General features: G+C 41.9%; 1 protein-coding gene across 1 annotated transcript in view; it reads right to left on the bottom strand.

The window, feature by feature from the left end:
- Positions 1-22,231, bottom strand: part of DNAH12 (dynein axonemal heavy chain 12) — a 314,549-nt gene that overhangs the window by 238,896 nt on the left and 53,422 nt on the right. The window contains 3 exon segments of the mRNA XM_030206132.1: positions 2,475-2,660; positions 5,295-5,541; positions 9,224-9,417. Coding sequence (XP_030061992.1) covers positions 2,475-2,660; positions 5,295-5,541; positions 9,224-9,417 — 627 coding nt within the window.

The raw sequence follows: 22,231 nt of genomic DNA, 5'->3' as shown, positions 1-22,231 counted from the left end.
TTTCCTAAAAACCATATCCTATAAAACAATGGGTCCTTTTACTAAGGTGCACTAATGGATTTGGTGCTCTAATGAGTTAGTGTAAATTAAGTGCCACGTAACCCATAAGTATACAATGGGCTGTGCGGCATTTAGCATGCACTAAAACTGTTAGTGCACTTTAATAAAAGGACCCCCATACTTTTAAATTGCAATTTGCCCTAACCCTGTTCATTGCTACTTATGATAGAAAAATTAGAGAGACGATGCACAAAGGTTTCTGGAAATACCAAGCAATTCACAAAGCAAATCGCATGCAAATGAGCTGCTCACAAAATCAGTGGGCAGCTCGGTAGGGGTAAAGCAGTCGCTAAGCTGTGCATGCGCTGGGCAGCCAATCTGCACATGTGCTACCCGCAGCTTTCTTTCTTTTTGCTTTTTGTTCCCCCCCCCCCCCCCCCCAAATGCTGCAAGGGAGGAAAGGCAAAGTGGTCACACGGAAAGCAAAAGAAGTCCACATTGCAAAAGTGGAGAGAAATGCAAGATACAACTTGTGTTTACACTGGAGTTGATGCCAAAAGTAGCACTGCCAAGAATTCAGCTTTCGCACCCTATGCATAACTATTTTCCACACACAGCTTTCATACATGCACAAACCACACTCCCCCCCCCCCCCCAGTCGTAGAGGAGGAGATGGACCTGCAATGGAGGAGAAGGGTGAATGGAGCGGCAGAGCAGCTGGAGGTGATGCTGGATGGCTTGGTAAGCTGGAGTACCTGAGGCAACAACAGGAGCTGCTCATGAAGTCATAGTTCCAGAGAGGGACTGTCATGCTAGGGCTGCTCGCAGCCCCAGACCTCCCTAAAATTACTCACACTAAAGGTAGATGGGCCTTTCTGTGCATCGCTCGGGAACCGTTGGGCATCCATCAGAATGCACATTTGAATACTAAACAACTCATTTAAATACATTTACTTATGATTCCTGGTGTCTGCTGTCGAGAACAGTAAGAAGCCCACAGAGCCCCTTTGTGCATTCACCACTGGATTCCCTGTTTGCTGAACTGTCTTGAACTGGGCAAAAGCTCACGTTGCTGGCCGGGCAAAAGCTCACGTTGCTGGCCCAGTAAGTTTTATGCATCTCCCCCTAGGTCTTACTTGTTAATTTTCTTTCCATTAGTCCTTCCCAATATTCCAGAACCTGTGGGATAGTTGTGTCCATCAACCAGCAGGTGGAGATAAAGAACTGAAAACTGAGTTGAAACATCTCTCTCTTGGCATCCAATCCAGCTCCTCAGTATTTATATAGACAAGCAGTAAGGAGAAACTCAGAATAAACACAACCTTAAAAAAAACTCGCTAATCTAACAATAACCAGATGACCAAATATGTGGATCTCTCTCATCTCTGGACAACTTGTACAGAACAAGAGATATGCAAGAAGTACCAAGCAAGGTGACAGTCGTTATTTGACCCACTACTTTGCATCGACTAAACATCTCAAAAACCTTGGGCAGGCCTCTGGAGTAGTGGAAAGGACTAATGGAAAGAAAATTACCAGGTAAGACCTAATTTCTCCTTCCATTATGTAGCTTTCCACTATTCCAGAATCTGTAGTATGTTCAAAAGCAACCCCTAGAGTGAGTTGGATCCTTGTGCCACTACCTTGAGGACCAAAGCCCCAAAAATGGCTTCTGAGTGCACCACAACATCCACCCTGTGGTGTTTGGCAAATGTATGCAGCATTGACCATGTTACCGCCTTGTAAATATTCACCAGAGACAGTAAGGTAATCTCTGGCAAGGACTGCAGTAAGGCATCGATCCTCATCAAGCCCAGTTCTTTCCAATGTCTGAAAAACTTGGGCACTCTGGAATTTCTTTTTGTTGCCATCAAGTTCAGAAGTGGGCCATAGCAAGCTGTAATTGCGCCTTGTGCGATTCACCCAGCATGGCACTCCACCCCCCAACCCTCTCCAGAACATCCATTCTCCTCCTGAAGACACCCACCCAAGTGTATCCATCTTCCTCCCGCAAGCCCCCCAGAAGAAGTCCCCCTCATAAAAAGCTCTCCACCGCGAATAGCATCCACCACCCCGAATAGCATCCACCCCCTGTAGACCCCTCAGGGTGAGCAGCAGCAATCCCCATTGATTGCTGCCCATGCCAACTCTAGGCTCAAAATGGCAACTGTAACCTCTAGCCGGGTGCAATTTTGGTACCCCTGCCTCCTGCACCTACACAGACTACACATACCTTGCTACAGCCCTGGTGTTTAGCTACAGTTTTTGAAGCAACATCTTTCTAAGATTTCACTCAATACCCAAGCATTTTCGGTACTAAAAAATAATTCTATTACAATGGTTAGAATAATGTATAATGGATAAGGTAAGGTGGCTCTGTGCCATCCCCTGAAATACAGAATTCAGAGATTATTTGCATTTTTCCTTTTAAAATCTTCCTTTTTAACATTTTTTTAGTCAAATCTTATACGTACCTTGCTTGCCCCAACACTTATTAATTCAAATTTCTCCATGTATGGGCCAAGATTTAGCTTTAGAACTTTCTTCAATGTTGTTCCTGAGTCTGGAGTTAAATCAAAGCCTACAATATCTGACATCTCATGCCAGTGACGAGTCCTGATTCCTGGATTGCAGAGGGTAGTCACCAAAGGAATGTTTTCCTAATTGAGAAAAAATATTTCCACAAAGTTTAAGCTACTTCTGAAGCAATAATATAATAATAACAATATTAATACTTATTCAGGTAAGATAAGTCCCTTCTTAAAAGAATGTACAGTCTATTAAAATCTACAGTAGATGAAGTTTGACATTCTTCTATAGAGTGTTCCCCAAGCAGGTATATACTCTATATTAACTGAAGTAAGAAATTTAGGACTAACTGGCAGCTGTACTAATCCTACCCTATACCACCCCCAGTCACCAGACTTGCCATCTTTTTACACCTAAACCCTCAGATCACCTCCCTATCTCAACAGAAGAGGATAGGACCTTTCCCCTCCCCTGTTGAAGAAGAGGTGACAGCACCAGTGACGGGTGTCTGCTGGGCACTGCAGCCCAAGGGTTTCTTCTTATGCATGTTCAAGGCACTTTTACAAACACACAAAAGAAAGGTCCAAATCTCCCGTGAAATCAAAACAAACCACAAAGAATGGCGGAAGATAAACCAAAACAGACCAAAAAACAAGGGAGTAAGAGCGCCAGAAAAGTTTAATGGGACCCTACACAGTCCGTGTTTCGGCCAACAGGCCTTCCTCAGGGGTCCTGAATCTGACGTTTACAGGTACACCTCCAAGATATTCATGAAACAAAAACAAAATACTCAGCCAGGTCCCAGTAGCTAGACTTAGGTCATACAGGTGTATGCTGGTGCTTCACCTCTTCCAATATGTTTTTGTTTCATGAATATCTTGGAGGTGTACCTGTAAATGTCAGATTCAGGACCCCTGAGGAAGGCCTGTTGGCTGAAACATGGACCGTGTAGGGTCCCATTAAACTTTTCTGGCGCTCTTACTCCCTTATTTTTTGGTCTGTTTTGGTTTATCTTCCACCATTCTTCAAGGCACTTTTACAGCCACTATTATTTTTGTTGGACTGAATGCTGACAGGTAGGACCTTTCTAAGCTTTTCTGTACATAAAAAGTAACCGTATAAATAACGAAGGGGCCATTTACTAGGCAGCGTTAGCTGCTGACATGTGGTTTAACGAGCTGTAATGGCTACTGATAGGATGCTTTAACCTGCTTTTGTGTTAAAAATTCCATTAGCATGCGATTAGTTGCATGTTAACGGAGTGTTTAGTTAGGCGGCATTACTGGGCAGAACATGGATGGAAAATGGGTTTGAAGTGCTCCAAGCAGTTAATGCATGGAAGTTACTGTGCGTATTAACTGACTAATTAGAATTTACACACACAAATCGCAAAGCATATTCTGTAATGCAGAATGCCTAAATTTTGCTGCATGCAGGTAAAAAGGGGCGTGGTTATGGGCAGGGAAATGGGCGTTTTGTGAGCCTTCTAAAATTTACACGTGTAGTTATAGAATATGGCTTAGCATGCCTAAATCTACGTGCTGTGATTTATGCCATGTTTTCGTTGGTGTAAACGGACGTATGCAGTATTAGGCGCTCGGATATCAACTAAGCGTATTCTATATACCATGCCTAAATCTAGGTGCCACGTATAGAATATGATTAGGCGAAAATATTTTCTTTGCTGATTGTTTTTTTAGGTGTCATATATAGAATCTTCCCCTTAACACCTCCTATAATGCTAATAGGCTTGTTATGCCAAATAAGTTACATGCACTGTTATAGAATCCAAGGCGCAACATATAGAATCTGGGGGTAAGGGGGAGATTCTATATATGGCGCCTAAAAAATCCGTGCAGAAAATATTTCTGCCTAAGCATATTCTATAAGCGGCACCTAGATTTAGGCGCGGTATATAGAATACACTTAGTTGATATCCCAGCACCTAAAACTATGTCCATCCATTTACATCAATGAAAATATGGCATAAATCACAGCAAGTAGATTTAAGTGCACTAAGCCATATTCTAGAACTACGAGCATAAATTTTAAAATCCCCATGAGACTCCCATTTCCCTGTCCATAACCATGCCCTTTTTGCCTGTGCACATTAAAATGTAGGCACTCTGCATTACAGAATACGCTTAGCGATTTGTTTGCGTAAATTCTAATTATTGTCAATTAGTGCTCATTATTGCTTAAGTGCTGTTAACAGTGTTAATTAGCTTGTTAAGCCAATTAAGTTACACACGCTGTTATAGAATCGGCTTGGATTTCGGCACAGAACGCTAGGCGCGCTATATATAATCCGGGGGCTAAGTGTCTCTGCATTAACAGTGTATTAGTCCTGAGTGCTAATGTCAAAATTAACACATGGCCTGAATAGGAAAATATAGAACATTCCTTCTAGGTGCTGTGTTAGACCTGGGCTTTGCGCGCAGTAAAATCCCACATTACAGCATGTTAAGCCCAGATCTCTTAATGCACTTTAGTAAAAAAAACATATATTTTATATCCAAAGCTTTACTATAGTCCTATATAGGGCACTGAAATAGTATACAAGCTTTTCTCTGATGTTTCAAGACCTTTTGATTGATTTTATTTTTAATCCTATACAGGTGGATCCTCAGAAACAATGCCAGCTAGGCTCTTAGATATTGCAGAATATGAACTACCATACAGCCAAATGAAGGAGTTGTCACAGGCACCAGTGTGAAAGCAATTGACTAATAGTAACTGATCATTTGTATTTAATACTTCTTTACCCTAAAGTCTTTGATCTGCTCCATTACTAATGATGAGATGTGAATCATTTGATTTTCCTTTTTTTCTTCTTCTTCTTCCCTTTTCTCTTCAGTCAAAATTCTGTGTGCTGTTTTCTGTTTTTCTTGCTCTGCTTTCTTCTGCTTCTGCTGGAAAAATTTCAGCATCTTATAGATTTCTCTGAAGAAATCATCTACCTCAGCTTCCATGCTTTCCCCATTGAGGTCCAGGAAAGCACCATCCATCCATCTGACAAAGGAAATCAAAAGGTTAGCATGCATTAATGCAAAAATCATAAACTTTCTGGGGTGCAGGAGTAGACTAAGAAGTGGAGGAGTAGCCTAATGGTTAGAGCAGTGGGCTGAGAACCAGGGAAGCCAAATTCAAATCCCACTAGGACTCCTTGTGATCCCTTAGGTTGTAAACCCACCAGGAACAGGGAAATAGGCATGATCCAGTTCAACAAATAAATGCTCAAATACATGGTTGGACTTAATTCACTGTTCACTACTGCAATGGGGGTTAGAAATTTAGAATTATAATAGCCACTATTAGCATTAAAGATGTATAATTAAATTTGGAGTTTACAAGCCATAGGCCAGATTAGTTAAGCATATTGCAGATGTTCTGGCTAATCATCAGTTGCATATAAATTAAGAATGGAGAAAAATAACATTACACATACATGCATTAGACACACATGGTAAAAAAAAGTTTAAAACCTATAATGTGTATCAATCCAGTGTTCATGAGTTTCAAATTTTACTATTTCAACCTTTTGTTTATAGAAATTATAAGCAAATGCTATCATATGAACAAGGTAAAAGTTGTTAAGTTTGGAGTATGTGCAATACGTAATAGCAGCAAACGTTTCAGTCATATCTAGTGATGTGGTTGGTTTGCTCCTGAAGTCAGGAGATAGTGTTTTAGTTAGCCTGAGATAAGGAATCCTACTAACAGAGATCATATTATGATCATATTTCAACTAATAACTGGAAGGATGTCACTCAGGAAATATACAGTAAGAACATCTAATTTTTTGAAAGGGCGACTATCATAAAATGAGGAAAAAGTTTAAAAAGAAACTAAAAGGTTAAATCTTTAAGGACTATTACTAAGCTGCAGTTAAAAGTGTCCTGCGCTAGTTTGGATGTGTGAAATTGGTACGCACTGGGTAATTTTTTTTTTTTTACCACAGCTGGGAAAAAGGCTGTTTTTAATGGGTCAGTAAATGGCCATGCGCTAATATGAAAAGCAGCATGTTGCTATTTACTGTCTGAGCCCTTAACACTGTCTACTTACTTGGCGGAAAGGGCTCACACGCTACTCTTGTGGTAATCAGACAGTGTGCTCCAATGTGGCTGCGCTGCTGATTACTGCCGGGAACACCCCCATTGTAGAAAATAGGACATTATTTTCTACCATGGGAAACAGCACACACCAACTTTGGAATTACCGTGGAGCGCCCACGCTACCCCGGCAGTAGTGTCAATTTGGTGCGCGCTACCCGCACATTAGCCTTACCACAGCTTAGTAAAAGGGCCCCTAAATTTGGCATGGACACTGTTTATAAATACCATCTTGAAAGCCCAGATCAGATGCATTCCATGTATAAATAAAAGTGGAAAGAAGAGCAAACAACAGCCAGCATGATTATGAAGTGAAAGAGGTTATTAGAGCCAAAAGAACAGCTTTCAAAAAATAGAAAAAGGATCCAAATTAAGAAAATAAGAAGCAACATAAGCACTGGCAAGTTACATGCAAAGCACTAATAAAGAAGGCTAAAAGAGAATATAAAGAGAAACTTGCCACAGAAGCAAAAACTCATAATAACTTTTTCAAGTACATCAGAAGCAGAAAGCCTGTGAGGGAATCCATGGGACCATTAGATCATCAAGGAGCAAAAGGGGCACTCAGGGAAAACAAGGCAATAGTGGAGCGACTGAATGAATTCTTTGCTTCGGTCTTTACTGAAGAAGATGTAAGAGATTTACATTTACCACGAATGGTTTTCAAGGGTGACAATGCGAAGGAACTGAAAGAAATCTCAGTGAACCTAGAATATGTACTGACCCAAATCACCAAATTAAAGAGTAGTAAATCATCTGGACCAGATGGTATGCACCCTAGGGTACTCAAAGAGCTCAAACATGAAATTATTGATCTGCTGTTAGTGATCTGTAACCTGTCATTAAAATCGTCTGTAATACCTGAAGACTGGAGAGTGGCCAATGTAACACTGATTTTTAAAAAGCGTTCCAGGGTGATCTGGATAATTGCAGACTGGTAAGCCTGATGTTACTGCCAGGCAAAATAGTGGAAACTATTATAAAGAACAAAATTAATGAACACATAGATAAACATGGTTTAATGGGACAGAGTCAGCATGGATTCAGCCAAGAAAAGTCATGACTCATCAATCTGATTCATTTCTTTGAAGGTGTAGATAAACATTGGGATAAAGTTGAACCAGTTGATGTACTGTATCTAGATTTTCAGAAAGCTTTTGCCAAAGTCCCTCATGACAGACTCCTGAGAAAATTAAACAGCCTTTGGACAGGAGGCAATGTTCTGTTGTGGATTAGGAACAGGTTAATAGATAGAAAACAAGGGGTGGAATTAAATGGCCATTTTTCTAAGTGGAGGAGGGTGACTAGTGGAGTGCAGAAGGGATTTGTACTGGGACCGGTGCTATTTAGAATATTTATAAATGCTCTGGAAATCAGAACAAAAAGTGAGGTGATTAAATTTGCCGAGGACACAAAACTATTTAGTTTTTAAAACACATGCGGACTGTGAAAAATTGCAGAAAGACCTTAGTAAATTGGAAGACTGGGCACCCAAATGGCAGATGAAATTTAATGTGGACAAATGCAAAGTGATGCACATTGGGAGAATAATCCAAATCATAGTTACCTGATGCAAGGGCCCACCTTGGGGGTCAGAAACCAAGAAAAAGATCTAGGTGTCGTTGTAGATAATACACTGAAGTCTACTGCTTGATGTGTGGTGGTGGCCAAAAAAGCAAACAGGATGCTAGGAGTTATTAGGAAAGGGATGGTGAATAAGACAGAAAATACTATAATGCCTCTGTATTGCTCCATGGTGTGACCTCACCTTGAGTACTGCATTCAGTTCTGATCGCTGTATCTCAAAAATGATAAAGTGGAATTAGAAAAGGTTCAAAGAAGAGTGACCAAAATGATAAAGGGGACAGAACTCCTTTCATATGCAGAAAGGCTAAAGAGGTTAGGGCTCTTCAGCTTCAAAAAGACAGCCAAGGGAGAATATGATAGAGATCTACAAAATCCTGAGTGGCGGCAGAATGGGTAAAAGTGAATGGATTTTTTTACTTTTTCAAAAAGTACAATGACTAGGGGACACTCAATAAAGTTACATGGCAATACTTTTAAAACGAATAGGAGGAAATATTTTTTTACTCAGCAAACAGATAAGCTCTGGAACTCATTGCTAGAGGATGTGGTTACAGTGGTTAGCATATCTGGGTTTAAAAAAAGATTTGGACAATTTTCCTGGAGGAAAGTCCAAAGTCTGCTATTAAGATAGACATGGGGAAGCCACTGTTTGCCCTTGGATCGGTAGTATAGAATCTTGCTACTAATTGGGTTTCTGTCAGGTATTTGTGACATGGATTGGCCACTGTTGTAAGCAGGATACTGGGCTAGATGGACCATTGGTCTGACCCAGTATGGCTATTCTTATGTTCATGACCCCAGCTACAGCCTTGAAACAACTGTAGAATTTCACCAACTCATTCAAGTACAATAGCTATTTTTCCATCCCCAGAAGGCTTACAATTTAAGTTTGATATTTTACTTTAGCCTGTCTAAAGAAACAAAATGCAACCTATATATTAATACTTCCCAAAGGGCCTTTGTGATGGCACTGACAAGTCAGATACAGGCCTTACCGTTTTTCTGTTCGTTGCCATTTTAAAATAAGGCCAAATATTTTCTGATAAGGTTCTATGTTAGCTTTTAAGGCATCCATCTCTGGATAGGTAGTTAAATCCCATTTAAGCAGGGCTTCTTCTTTATTAATATATGCTATTGCTTCTTCAGCCTCCTGTATGCGTTTCTGCACTGTTCTTACATCGGTCACATACTGAAATGAAATTATGAAACAACTTTTTGATTATATTATTATGCATGATTACTGATTCTAAGTTATTCGACCGTTAATTTAACTGACTTCTGTCCTTTTAGAATGCAGGAAAAAAAAAAGCAAAACAGCGACTTTACAGAGACCAGACGAGACGCTGCTCTGATGGTTTATGCTTTACTTTGTTTTCAAGGATTATTTAAGGCTATAGTTCAAAAAGAGACACACATATTCCTTTTACAGTTGGATAGAATTAAAAATCAACACACGGTGAGAAGACTCCTGACGCAGGCCTGTCTGGCCGAAACACAGCTGTGTTGAGTCCCTTTCTCCCTGCTATCCTTTGGCTAATAAAGTGTTTTAATTTTTTATGAACAAGTGTCGTCCTTTTCATTTTTTTACTTTTTTATGTATTTGTATTTTTAAATACAAATTTGATATTTTCTTGTTTTTAATTTTTTGATTATTTTTGTTTTGTTAGTCATCTTCGCTGTTTTGCTTTTTTGTTGTTTTTTTGTGAAGACTGGTTTCTTCTGTTTTTTGTACTTTTAGAATGCAGACCATTTCTGTAAATAACTTATATTTAACCTTTCCAAAGACATGTATTTCCCTTGAAGAAAGCGATCTCTCTCTCTCTCTCTCAATCACCATGTTGCTGAGGTTATGCGTCATATAGAGTGGAGGAGTGGCCTAGTGGTTAGAGCACCAGTCTTACAATCCAGAGGTGGCTGGTTCAAATCTCACTGCTACTCCTTCAGGCTTATGTTCGAAAGAGAAGGGCGCCCATCTTCCGACACAAATCGGGAGATAGGTGGCCTTCTCTCAGGGTCGCCCAAATCGGCATAATGGAAAGCCGATTTTGGGCGTCCTCAACTGCTTTCCGTCGCGGGGATGACCAAAGTTCACAGGGTTTCTCAAGGAGTCCACAAGCCAGTCAGGTTTTCAGGATATCCATAATGAATATGCACGAGAGAGATTTGCATATAATGGAGATGACATATACACAAATCTCTCTCATATATATTAATTATTATATATTAACCAAAAGTAATTATTCCTTTAAGCATACAAGGGGAGATTCTATATATGGTGCCTAAAATAAATCAGCACTGAAATCAGAGCTGACTAAGTGTATTCTATAATTGGCACCTAGATTTAGGCGCCAATTATAGAATAAGCTTAGTAGATATCTCAGGGCTTAGAACTATGTGCATCCATTTACACCAACGAAAACATAGCGTAAATCCCGGCGCATAGATTTATGTGCACCAGGCCATATTTTATAACTACGCGCATAAATTTCAGAATACCCATTTCCCTGCCCATAGCCACGCCCCCTTTTTCCTGCATGTGTTAGAAGTTCAGTGCACTTCATTACAGAATATGCTTCGCGAGTTGTGCATGTAAATTCTAATCAGTGCCAATTAGTGCTCATTATTGCTTAAGTGCCGTTATCAGCACTCATTAGCTTGTTAGGTTACGTGCATTGTTATAAAATCTGTGCTGATTTCGGTGCGGATCTCTAAGCGCGCTATATAGAATCCGGGAGATAACTTTTATTTTATTTAATCTCTTAAATAATCTTACAAAATCCGTTTCCTCATATATCAATATCATTCATCCCATCTATCTAAACCATTCACTCATTCCTCACCAGCTACCAAGATTATTTTATAATGTCATGTACTCTTTGCAATAATCCATTACACAATTTTTCTATGCATATTAAGATTTTTACAATATATCTAAAACACACTTGGGCATTCTTACATCAATTCTGATATTAATATCCTACTGCTTCCACTCTGTTACACACAAATTGTTTTATCTCCACTAATAATCTTATGTGTAAATTCCTTTTATATTGTGAAACAGTCCAAATTCCATCAAATAATTAATTCTTTCATTGAACATATATTCATTAAGAATATTCTGAAAACCTGACTGGTTGGTGGACCCCCAGGACAGGTTTGGACTGGTTTGAGTACCCCTGATGTAAAAGATCGGTTTTCTAAGGCTTATGCATTAACAGATAAATTATCAGGAAAAGAAACTGAGAATTAATGCAAAATTCTGATATAGGAAGTAATTTATTTTAATATTTCCTCTCTCTATTCATTCGGAATGAATACTGTTTTGAATACTGTGAAGAAACAGTGTGTTTTAAGCCTGTAAAATGTATTGGATATTTTCCTGCCTTAATTATGTCCTGAAGTGCATTTCTCCTATTTGGCCAACAGGTGGTGTGTTTTTGCTGTAAAGCTGTTACAGAGAAATGAATGCTCTTTTCTTTAGTTTAACACAAACAGGAAGCAAGATACAAGATGCAGTATATTTTTGAAATGTTGTGTTCTGGGCTCTGATTGGCCCAGGAGCTCATTTTCATTTGGAGTGCACTGGATTTTGCTCCAGTCTTAGCCAGAGAGAAAAGAGAGACAGATCTCTTTGCTGAGGATCAGTGAAGTTATATGTCTTGATCTTCCCAGGTACTTTTTAAAAGTAAACAAATGTTTAGTTAGTGTTATAATTGATCCATACTTCAGTTACCTGTTATTGTTTACTGATTGCACATTTTTTGTCCACTGTTCAAGTTCTGACATGAAACATTTTCAGTTTATTGCCTCTGCCTGTCTAGACTGATAAAGTAGTGGTTTGTGTGTGGGTCTGTAAATGCTTTCTGGGAACTTTGAACCACTGGGAGTGTGGCTCCAGTAAACTTAAAATCACTGGAGATAATTTGAGAGCGGGAGACTTACCCAGATGCGGCTGTGACCCAGTCTGTGGGAGGAGGGTGCTAGTGTAGAGCACAAGTGGCAGGTGGAACTGAGCTGTGCTGGGGATAGACCCTCTAAGTGGCCGCAGGGGTAGCCCCAGTTTATTTTCCAGTTTATTTTCAACTTGTATTTTTACTTTGGCCATCAGATTAGCTAAGTGGAATTGCCAGAAAGCAATTTTTGGGTGGGCCAACAGGTAAAATGGGTAGCCACGATTCACTTCCTCTCTATTCCCTACGCCACCCACCATCATAAATCTTAAAAATTAAATACCTTGCCGCATGGCCATTTTGAGGGGGAGCACTTACCACCACCCACTGAGGTGACAACAAGGGCTCCCACGCTAACCCGGTGGTAACCAGGCAGAGTGTGGAACTGCCAGACTACCCCAGGTAAACACTGGTGCTACAAAAATAAAAATATTTTTGTAGCACCAGAAATGGTGCGTGCAGGGGGTGGCAGCTACTGCTGGCCTGCTGTAGTAGCCTGGCAGTACTTCCGGTTTAGTAAGCAAGCCCACATTGGGCTTACCGCCACCTAGTAGAAGACCCCCTTAGGCAGCTGCCTCTTTGAACTTTGGATTTATATGCAGCATCAGTTAGCTTGGACTCTCGCCATTTTAACTTTTATTTTAAGTAGCGATTTTTTAAATTTTATCTTCTCTCCATTCAGCACATTTTATTTGGGGACTATTGTTTAAGTATGGAGGGAATATGTGGCTCTGTATACTGTTTGGTTGGGGTGGGAGTAGTTCACGAGCTAGAGCCCACAGAAGGTAGGATGGTAGCTTAGGGTTTGGGAAATGGGATTGGGGGTGGGTATGGGGAGAAGGAGAGAAAATACAGACACGTAGGACGACCTTTTATTCTTGTCTGGTGTCAAATGTTTCTTTTAATCTGCTGTTAATTGCTCCACATACTTGGTTGATTATTCTGTTTGATGTATTTGATGTATTTATGTGAAAAAGATTTCACATAAAGAGGGGCATAATCGAACGGGGTGCCCAAGTTTTCATGAGGGCGTCCTCGCAGGACGGCCCTGTATTATCGAAACAAGATGGGCGTCCATCTTTCGTTTCGATAATACGGTCGGGGATGCCCAAATCATGAAATTTAGGTCGACCTTAGAGATGGTCGTCCTTAGGTCGTTTTTGAGATGGTCATCCCCGGTTTTCTGCGATAATGGATAATGGAAACCGAGGACGCCCATCTCAGAAACGACCAAATCCAAGCCATTTGGTTGTGGGAGGAGCCAGCATTCGTAGTGCACTGGTCCCCTTTACATGCCAGGACATCAACCGGGCACCCTAGGGGGCACTGCAGTGGACTTCAGAAAAAGCTTCCAGGTACATAGCTCCCTTACCTTGGGTGCCGAGCCCCCAAAACCCACTACCCACAACTATACAACACTACCATAGCCCTTAAAGGGTAATGGGGGGCACCTAGATGTGGGTACAGTGGGTTTCTGGTGGGTTTTGGAGGGCTCACATTTATCACCACAAGTGTAACAGGTAGGGGGGGATGGGCCTGGGTCCGTCTGCCTGAAGTACACTGTACCCACTACAACTGCTCCAGGGACCTGCATACTGCTGCGATGGACCGGAGTATGGCATTAGAGGCTGGCAAAAAAGTATTTTGAAATATTTTTTTTTAGGGTGGGAGGGGGTTAGTGACCACTGGGGGAGTAAGGGGAGGTGATCCCTGTTTCCCTCCGGTGGTCATCTGGTCAGTTTGGGCACCTTTTTGAAGCTTGGTCGTGAAAAAAAATGGACCAAGTAAAGTCAGCCAAATGCTCATCAGGGACACCCTTCTTTTTTCCATTATCGGCTGAGGACGCCCATCTCCTAAGCATGCCCCAGTCCCGTCTTCGCTACACTGCCAACACGCCCCTGTAAACTTTGGTCGTCCCCGCAACGGAAAGCAGTTGAGGGCGCCCTAAATCTATTATGACGATTTGGGCGACCTTGCGAGAAGGACGTCCATCTCCCGATTTGTGTCGGAAGATGGGAGTCCTTCTCTTTCGAAAATTCACCTGAAAGTATCTCTATTCCCATTCCTGGTAATTTAATTTAATATTCACACTTATATTCCACTACTTTCAACTATCAACATTGTACAGCACGCATTACAATCAAAGTCCATAAACAATAATACTTTGTATCCTAAGCCATTCTTAACCCCCCCCCCCCAAAAAAAAAATAATAATTGTCTATTGCAATTATTCTATATTAAATAATTCTAAGGCACCTTCTCAATTACAGTCAACTAAAAATTCTGATAACCTCCCTCCCTACTACAGCCTCAGATCAAACAATGATTATTATTAAAATACTCCTCAAACAGCTATGATTTTGCTGTTTCCTACAATTAGAATAATATTTCATATTTTGCAACTCTGGGACCGCCCCCACAAATAGCTAAGTGGAATCTTAATCACATTTTTTCTCAGGTGACAAACATAAATTCAGTATTCCACTAAACTGAAGACTTCTCTCCAGCACATAAATTGACAGTTTCTCTCTTATCTACTCTTGGCCTATATATTTTGTTTGATTTCTATTGATAACCTCTTGAAACAAGAATTAGATTTAAGATAGTCTGTTTGGCCTTTATGGCCATACAGAGTATATATATATATATATATATATATTGTCTATTGCAATTATTCTATATTAAATAATTCTAAGGCACCTTCTCAATTACAGTCAACTAAAAATTCTGATAACCTCCCTCCCTACTACAGCCTCAGATCAAACAATGATTATTATTAAAATACTCCTCAAACAGCTATGATTTTGCTGTTTCCTACAATTAGAATAATATTTCATATTTTGCAACTCTGGGACCGCCCCCACAAATAGCTAAGTGGAATCTTAATCACATTTTTTCTCAGGTGACAAACATAAATTCAGTATTCCACTAAACTGAAGACTTCTCTCCAGCACATAAATTGACAGTTTCTCTCTTATCTACTCTTGGCCTATATATTTTGTTTGATTTCTATTGATAACCTCTTGAAACAAGAATTAGATTTAAGATAGTCTGTTTGGCCTTTATGGCCATACAGAGTATATATATATATATATATATATTGTCTATTGCAATTATTCTATATTAAATAATTCTAAGGCACCTTCTCAATTACAGTCAACTAAAAATTCTGATAACCTCCCTCCCTACTACAGCCTCAGATCAAACAATGATTATTATTAAAATACTCCTCAAACAGCTATGATTTTGCTGTTTCCTACAATTAGAATAATATTTCATATTTTGCAACTCTGGGACCGCCCCCACAAATAGCTAAGTGGAATCTTAATCACATTTTTTCTCAGGTGACAAACATAAATTCAGTATTCCACTAAACTGAAGACTTCTCTCCAGCACATAAATTGACAGTTTCTCTCTTATCTACTCTTGGCCTATATATATATATATAAATTCAGTATTCCACTAAACTGAAGACTTCTCTCCAGCACATAAATTGACAGTTTCTCTCTTATCTACTCTTGGCCTATATATTTTGTTTGATTTCTATTGATAACCTCTTGAAACAAGAATTAGATTTAAGATAGTCTGTTTGGCCTTTATGGCCATACAGAGTATATATATATATATATATATATATTGTCTATTGCAATTATTCTATATTAAATAATTCTAAGGCACCTTCTCAATTACAGTCAACTAAAAATTCTGATAACCTCCCTCCCTACTACAGCCTCAGATCAAACAATGATTATTATTAAAATACTCCTCAAACAGCTATGATTTTGCTGTTTCCTACAATTAGAATAATATTTCATATTTTGCAACTCTGGGACCGCCCCCACAAATAGCTAAGTGGAATCTTAATCACATTTTTTCTCAGGTGACAAACATAAATTCAGTATTCCACTAAACTGAAGACTTCTCTCCAGCACATAAATTGACAGTTTCTCTCTTATCTACTCTTGGCCTATATATATATATATATATATATATATATATATATATATATATATATACTCTGTATGGCCATAAAGGCCAAACAGACTATCTTAAATCTAATTCTTGTTTCAAGAGGTTATCAATAGAAATCAAACAAAATAAAACATGGAAAAGAAAATAAGATGATACCTTTTTTATTGGACATAACTTAATACATTTCTTGATTAGCTTTCGAAGGTTGCCCTTCTTCGTCAGATCGGAAATAAGCAAATGTGTTAGCAGATAGTATATATAAGAGAAACATCAAAGCATTACTTTGACAGTCTGACAGAGTGGGAGGGTGGGGGTATGCATGGGGACATCAAAGCATTTCACTGATATTCTAACAGGATGGGTGTTGGTAGGTGAGAGGAGGGTAATAAACAGAGAAATAAACAGAGAAATACAGCTTTATGGTTTATAATGGGTTAGTAAACCCAGATCCTTATTAAGTCCTGTTTGTTAAGTGTCAAAATATTCAATCATTCTTATTTCAAAGGTCTTACGTTCCTGTATTGTTTTAAAATTACCTTTCAGTATTCTTACTGTGAAATCACTGGTGCAGTGTTCTGGTCTTGTGAAGTGTTGGCCCACAGGGGTGGGGGCTTGACTGGCACTGGCTATTTTCATGTGATGTCTGTGCAGATTGAATCTTGTCTTAAGCATCTGGCCTATTTCTCCAATAAAGCATCCTTCGTTACATTTTTTACACTGAATGATATATACCACATTGGAAGATGAGCATGTAAAATAGTCCTTTATGTTGAATATTTTTCCTTTGTGAATGACTGTGGGGTCTTGTGAAATGTTTTGGCATAGTTTGCAGCTGGCTGTGTTACAGGGAAACGTGCCCTTTTCTTTTTCCGTCTGTGTTGGAAGTTTACTTCTGATCAGCTTATGTTTTAAATTTGGTGGCTGTCGGAAGGCCAGCACTGGTGGGGATGGGAATATCTCTTTTAGTAATTCATCTTCCTGGAGTAGTGGCTGTAGGTCTCTTATGATTTTCCTCAGTTTCTCCAGCTCTGGATTGTATGTCACTACAAGGGGAATTCTGTCTGTGGCTTTTTTTTTCTTTGTACTGTAGAAGATTTTCCCTGGGTGTTTTGAGGGAGGAGGCAATATTCTTGGAGATTATTTTGGGGTTGTAGCCTTTCTGTTTGAAGGATGCAGTCAGGGTTTCAAGGTGTCTGTCTCTATCCACTGGGTCCGAGCAGATACAGTGGTATCTTGTGGCTTGGCTGTAAATAATGGATCTTTTTGTATGTGAAGGGTGGAAGCTGGAGTTGTGGAGGTAGCTGCATCTGTCCCACTCTGCATCTGTCCCACTCTGTCAGAGTGTCAAAGTAATGCTTTGATGTTTCACTTATATATACTATCTGCTAACACATTTGCTTATTTCCGATCTGACGAAGAAGGGCAACCTTCGAAAGCTAATCAAGAAATGTATTAAGTTATGTCCAATAAAAAAGGTATCATCTTATTTTTTTTCCATGTTTTATTTTGTTTGATTTCTATTGATAACCTTTAAGAGTGGACTAACACGGCTACCACACCTCTCTTGTTTCAAGAGGCAACCAGTGCAAAGCAAATATTAGGACTGCTCTCTTCCATCTATTACTATAACTTATCATCTCGAGAGGGAGTCACGTGATGCGCTGAGAGGGCAAGACGTTAATCTCTGCTCTCCGAGGCCAAACGCCTAAAATCGACAAAATTCGGCGGTAAACGGCGCAGAGTTAGCCAAAAAGACTTACCAGAGCAAGGAGAAGTCGTGGATGGACAAATTTGTGGAAAAATCGAATAAAACAATGCCTGCCCGGAGCGCCAAAAAGGAGCTAGAGAAACCGCGAACAGCAGACTCGGGCGCAGAGCGACAGGCACCATGCGGCGGGCCTTCCTTTACAGAAGAGCAGCTTCTACAACTAACCACCGCGGTGACTCGAGCACTGGAACCTCGTTTCGAACAGCTATCAGCCCAGATCGGAAGCTTTGAAACCAGGCTGACGGATGTCACGAAGCAGGCGGGGGAATTAGAGCACAGACTATCTGAGTTGGAGGACTCCCACTCCCCGCTTCAGCAATCAGTCACACAGTTGCAAGACACGGTGAAAGCGCTCAATGAAAAACTAGATGACCTCGAGAACAGGTCTAGGCGCAGCAATTTGCGGATAATTGGCCTGCCCGAGTCGGTCAGCGACACTGCCTTAGCCACCGTAGTGGAAAACTGGCTGAAGTCAGAATTTGCCCTGTCGGACCATTCCGGGGCTCTATGTCTAGAACGGGTACACAGAGTGGGCAGAATACAAGATGGCCGCCAGGCCCCACGTGCAGTCATCCTAAAGGTCCACAACTATTTGCATAAGCTGGAGATCTTGAGAGGCTACAGACTGAAGCGGGAGACAACAATGTATGATGGACATCTCATAAGAATCTTTCAAGATTACTCAGTCTCCTTGCAAGAACGACGGAGGAAGTTTAACCCACTTTGCCGCCGGCTGCAAGACCTCCAGATAAGATTTATGTTCACCTACCCAGCGGTGTTACGCATCCGCCATGAGGGCAGATGGAGAGCGTTTGATTCTGATCGAGCAGCAAAAGAATTCATCTCTGGATTAGAAAACGCGAGGCCAGAACAGAAGGGCCAAAATGCCGGGACTGACATAGCGTGAGCTGACTCTGGCTGTTGCAACTGGTGCAGTAAGTAAAGATAGCTGATAATAGGTTCGCATCATTAGGGTGAGAGGCCTCGTGCATGGTAGGGACTCCCCAAGTAATTACATCGGGTAGATGGATAGGGAGATAGGGAAGGAAAGGGGTTGGGGTTCATCTGGGGGGGGGGGAAGGGAGGGGAGGAAGCTTATAGGGGGACAACACAAGATACACACATCTGTGAAGGCACATATTATTGGGTCAGTCTTACACATCAAATAGCTTCATCAGAAGCAATTGAGAGTCACACAGGGGAGTGGTGTGCAGTGGGAAAGGAAGACCCCCGGAGCAAGGCTGGGTGCCCTGGGGCAATAGAACATTTTCAATCTTTGCGATTTGGGAACCTCACAGATATTTATGTCGACGGGTAAGGTACGCTTGGCTTCTTGGAATGTGGGGGGCATTTCCTCCCCAATCAAGAGAGCTAAAATTCTAGCAGCCCTTAATCGCCACAAAGTTGGAATAGCGTGTCTCCAGGAAACGCGACTCTCACAGGAAGAACACGAGAAGCTTAAGCGTCACTGGGTGGGAGAGGTGTTTTGCTCCCCAGCCACAGGTCGCAGAGGGGGAGTAGCTATTTTAATTCACAAAACGCTCATGTGCTCCGCAGCCCTGCAGTTCAGAGACGGAGAGGGGAGACTGGTGGGGGTCAAACTTAACTTACAGGGGAAGGAGTTTCTATTGGTCTCGGTTTATGGGCCCAATACATCAGCTCAACAATTTTACGCACAACTATTAGCACGCTGCCAGGGCCAAGGAATACAGCCATTAATACTAGCTGGAGATATGAATCTGGTCATGGATGCAGAATTAGACAGATCGCATACATCGTCGCAGCGTGCTGTTCTCTCCCCCTCCATTCTTGAACTCTTCTGTCAGGAGCTAGGATTGGTAGATCCTTGGAGGACTCTGCATGGAGGGGAGAGAGACTACACGCATACCTCCAGAGCACACCAAACACAATCGAGAATAGATTACATCCTTGCTTCCCAGGATCTATTTGCTAAAATCACGTCAGCCACGATTGGACCAGAAGAGATCTCTGATCACTCCCCCATCTGGGTAGAGATGGAGTCCGGGGTATCCTCACAGGGGGCGGCGGGGTGGAGGTTTCCGGCATACCTGGCATCCTCAAATGAGTTTCAATTACACTTACACAAGAAATGGGAGGAATTCAAAAACCACAACTCTGAGCACTCAGAGGACTCTATCTTGTTTTGGTCCACTGCCAAAGCGGTGCTCAGAGGCGAGATAATTGCCTATGTAAGTAACCGCAACAAAAAGATAACACAGAGAATAGTGACTTTGGAAAAGGAGTTGAGAGGGGCAAGAAGAAAATACACCAGGGATCCCACTCAGTCCCACTATGAGCTGTTTATGTCCATTAAGGCAGCCCTAAATAGTCTAATACACGAAAGGACTATGAAATCCCTGATATATAGGAAATATCAGCTTTATAAGTTTGGGGATAAAGCAGGCAGGATGATGGCCAGGCTGGTGAAAGGCGCTCGGAAGCCACACTTCATTCCAGCCATAAGAAAGAAGGGGGGCGGGATCACCAATAACTTAAAAGAAATTGCCCAGACCTTTGTTACTCACTTTGCCACATTATATGGGGGAAAGCGAGAGCCCATGAACAAAACGACATCCATTAAGGCCTATTTGCAAAAGCGCGATCTGGGGGATGTCATGACGGCACTCCGGGACTTGTTAAATCAGCCGGTGGCAGCAAAAGAGCTGCAGAAGGCCATAGGGGCTTTGAAGCATCATTCCGCACCGGGTCCCGATGGGCTGTCTGGGGAATTCTATAAAATGTTAAAAGTGCAGATCCTGGGCCCATTGATGGATTACCTTAACTCAGTGGTGGAGGCGGGTAGCCTCCCACGACATGAGAACATGGCCTCCATTTGCCTCATTCCCAAAAAAGATAGGGACCCCCTAGAACCTAGTTCATATCGGCCCATTTCACTCATAAATGTGGAAGTTAAATTATTGTCCCGCATCCTGGCGGATAGACTGGCGCCCCTGATGCCACAGCTGGTGCACGAGGAACAGGCGGGGTTTGTGAGGGGCCGCCAGTCTGTTCTTAATGTCAGGAAACTACTTTTAGCCGTGCTCTCGGGAGAACATACGGAGGCAGACAAGATGCTTGCGAGCCTAGATGCGGAACGTGCTTTTGACAGAGTGGAATGGCCATTTTTGTTTGAAGTCCTGGAAGACAGAGGATTGACAGGGTGGTTCCTTCAAGCTGTAAGGTCACTGTATACAAATCCGCGGGCCAGGATTAGGGTGAATGGGGTCCTCACAGAAAGTTTTGCCATTGAAAGGGGCACTAGGCAGGGCTGCCCCCTGTCCCCATTACTTTTCCTGTTAACGCTTGAGCCGTTGCTGGCTGAGATTCGTGGGAACAAAGACATAAAAGGTATCCAGGTGTCCGGGAGGGAAATAAAAGTGCTCGCGTACGCGGACGATGTGCTGATGTTGTTGAGCGACCCACAGGTTTCATTACCAGCTCTCCTCTCCGTCCTAGATAGTTACGGGCACCTCTCTGGCTACAAACTCAATCGAACAAAGTCCCTGGCCCTACCACTTAGTGAGGCAGTGGAACACACATGGAGAGGCCCGTTTCCACTTCTGTGGGCACAACGCCAGATTAGATACCTGGGAGTAATCATTCCAGCAGATATGAAAAAACTGTACGAGCTCAATGTCCTCCCCCTACTAGAGACAACTAGGAGACTGTTGCGGATGTGGGGGGCGTGCCCTCTCTCCCTCACGGGGCGGGTGGGTCTTTTCAACATGATGATCGCCCCGAAATGGCTTTATATGTTTCAGATGTTGCCCCTGTATTTGAGGTCGAGGGAGGAGCGGGCTCTTAACCATCTGCTACAGCAGTTTCTGTGGGACCGGCGGAGACCCAGACTGCCAATACAGGTGATACAGAAACCGAAATCACATGGGGGGATGGGACTGCTCAACATTCGGCACCTAACGATAGCATGCGCCATGAGGCACATCAGAGATTGGCTAACTGGAACGCAAGATTTCTCGGCTACGCTCCTAGAGATGGGCATGGCTCCCACTGCACACCTGGGGTGGGGATTACACTCTATAGGACAGGGATTGGAGGAGGGGTTAGGAACGCACCCGCTAATGACAGCAGCCAGAGCAGCGTGGCGGTGGCTATGCAAGAGGCATCATTTTGACTGGAAAGCGACTCCATTTTTACCACTGCTTAACAATCCGGATTTCCCGGAGGGGACTTCCTCAGCTGCCTTTGCCCGATGGCGGAGGAATGGAATACGATACATTTATCAGTTGGTGTCGGAGGAGGGCAAGACACGACCATTTGCGGAACTGCAACAG

Source organism: Microcaecilia unicolor, chromosome 6, assembly GCF_901765095.1.
Source record: "Microcaecilia unicolor chromosome 6, aMicUni1.1, whole genome shotgun sequence".
NCBI lineage: Eukaryota > Metazoa > Chordata > Amphibia > Gymnophiona > Siphonopidae > Microcaecilia > Microcaecilia unicolor.
Note: the sequence above shows the minus strand (reverse complement) of the source record. Positions and strands in the feature narration are given on the sequence as shown.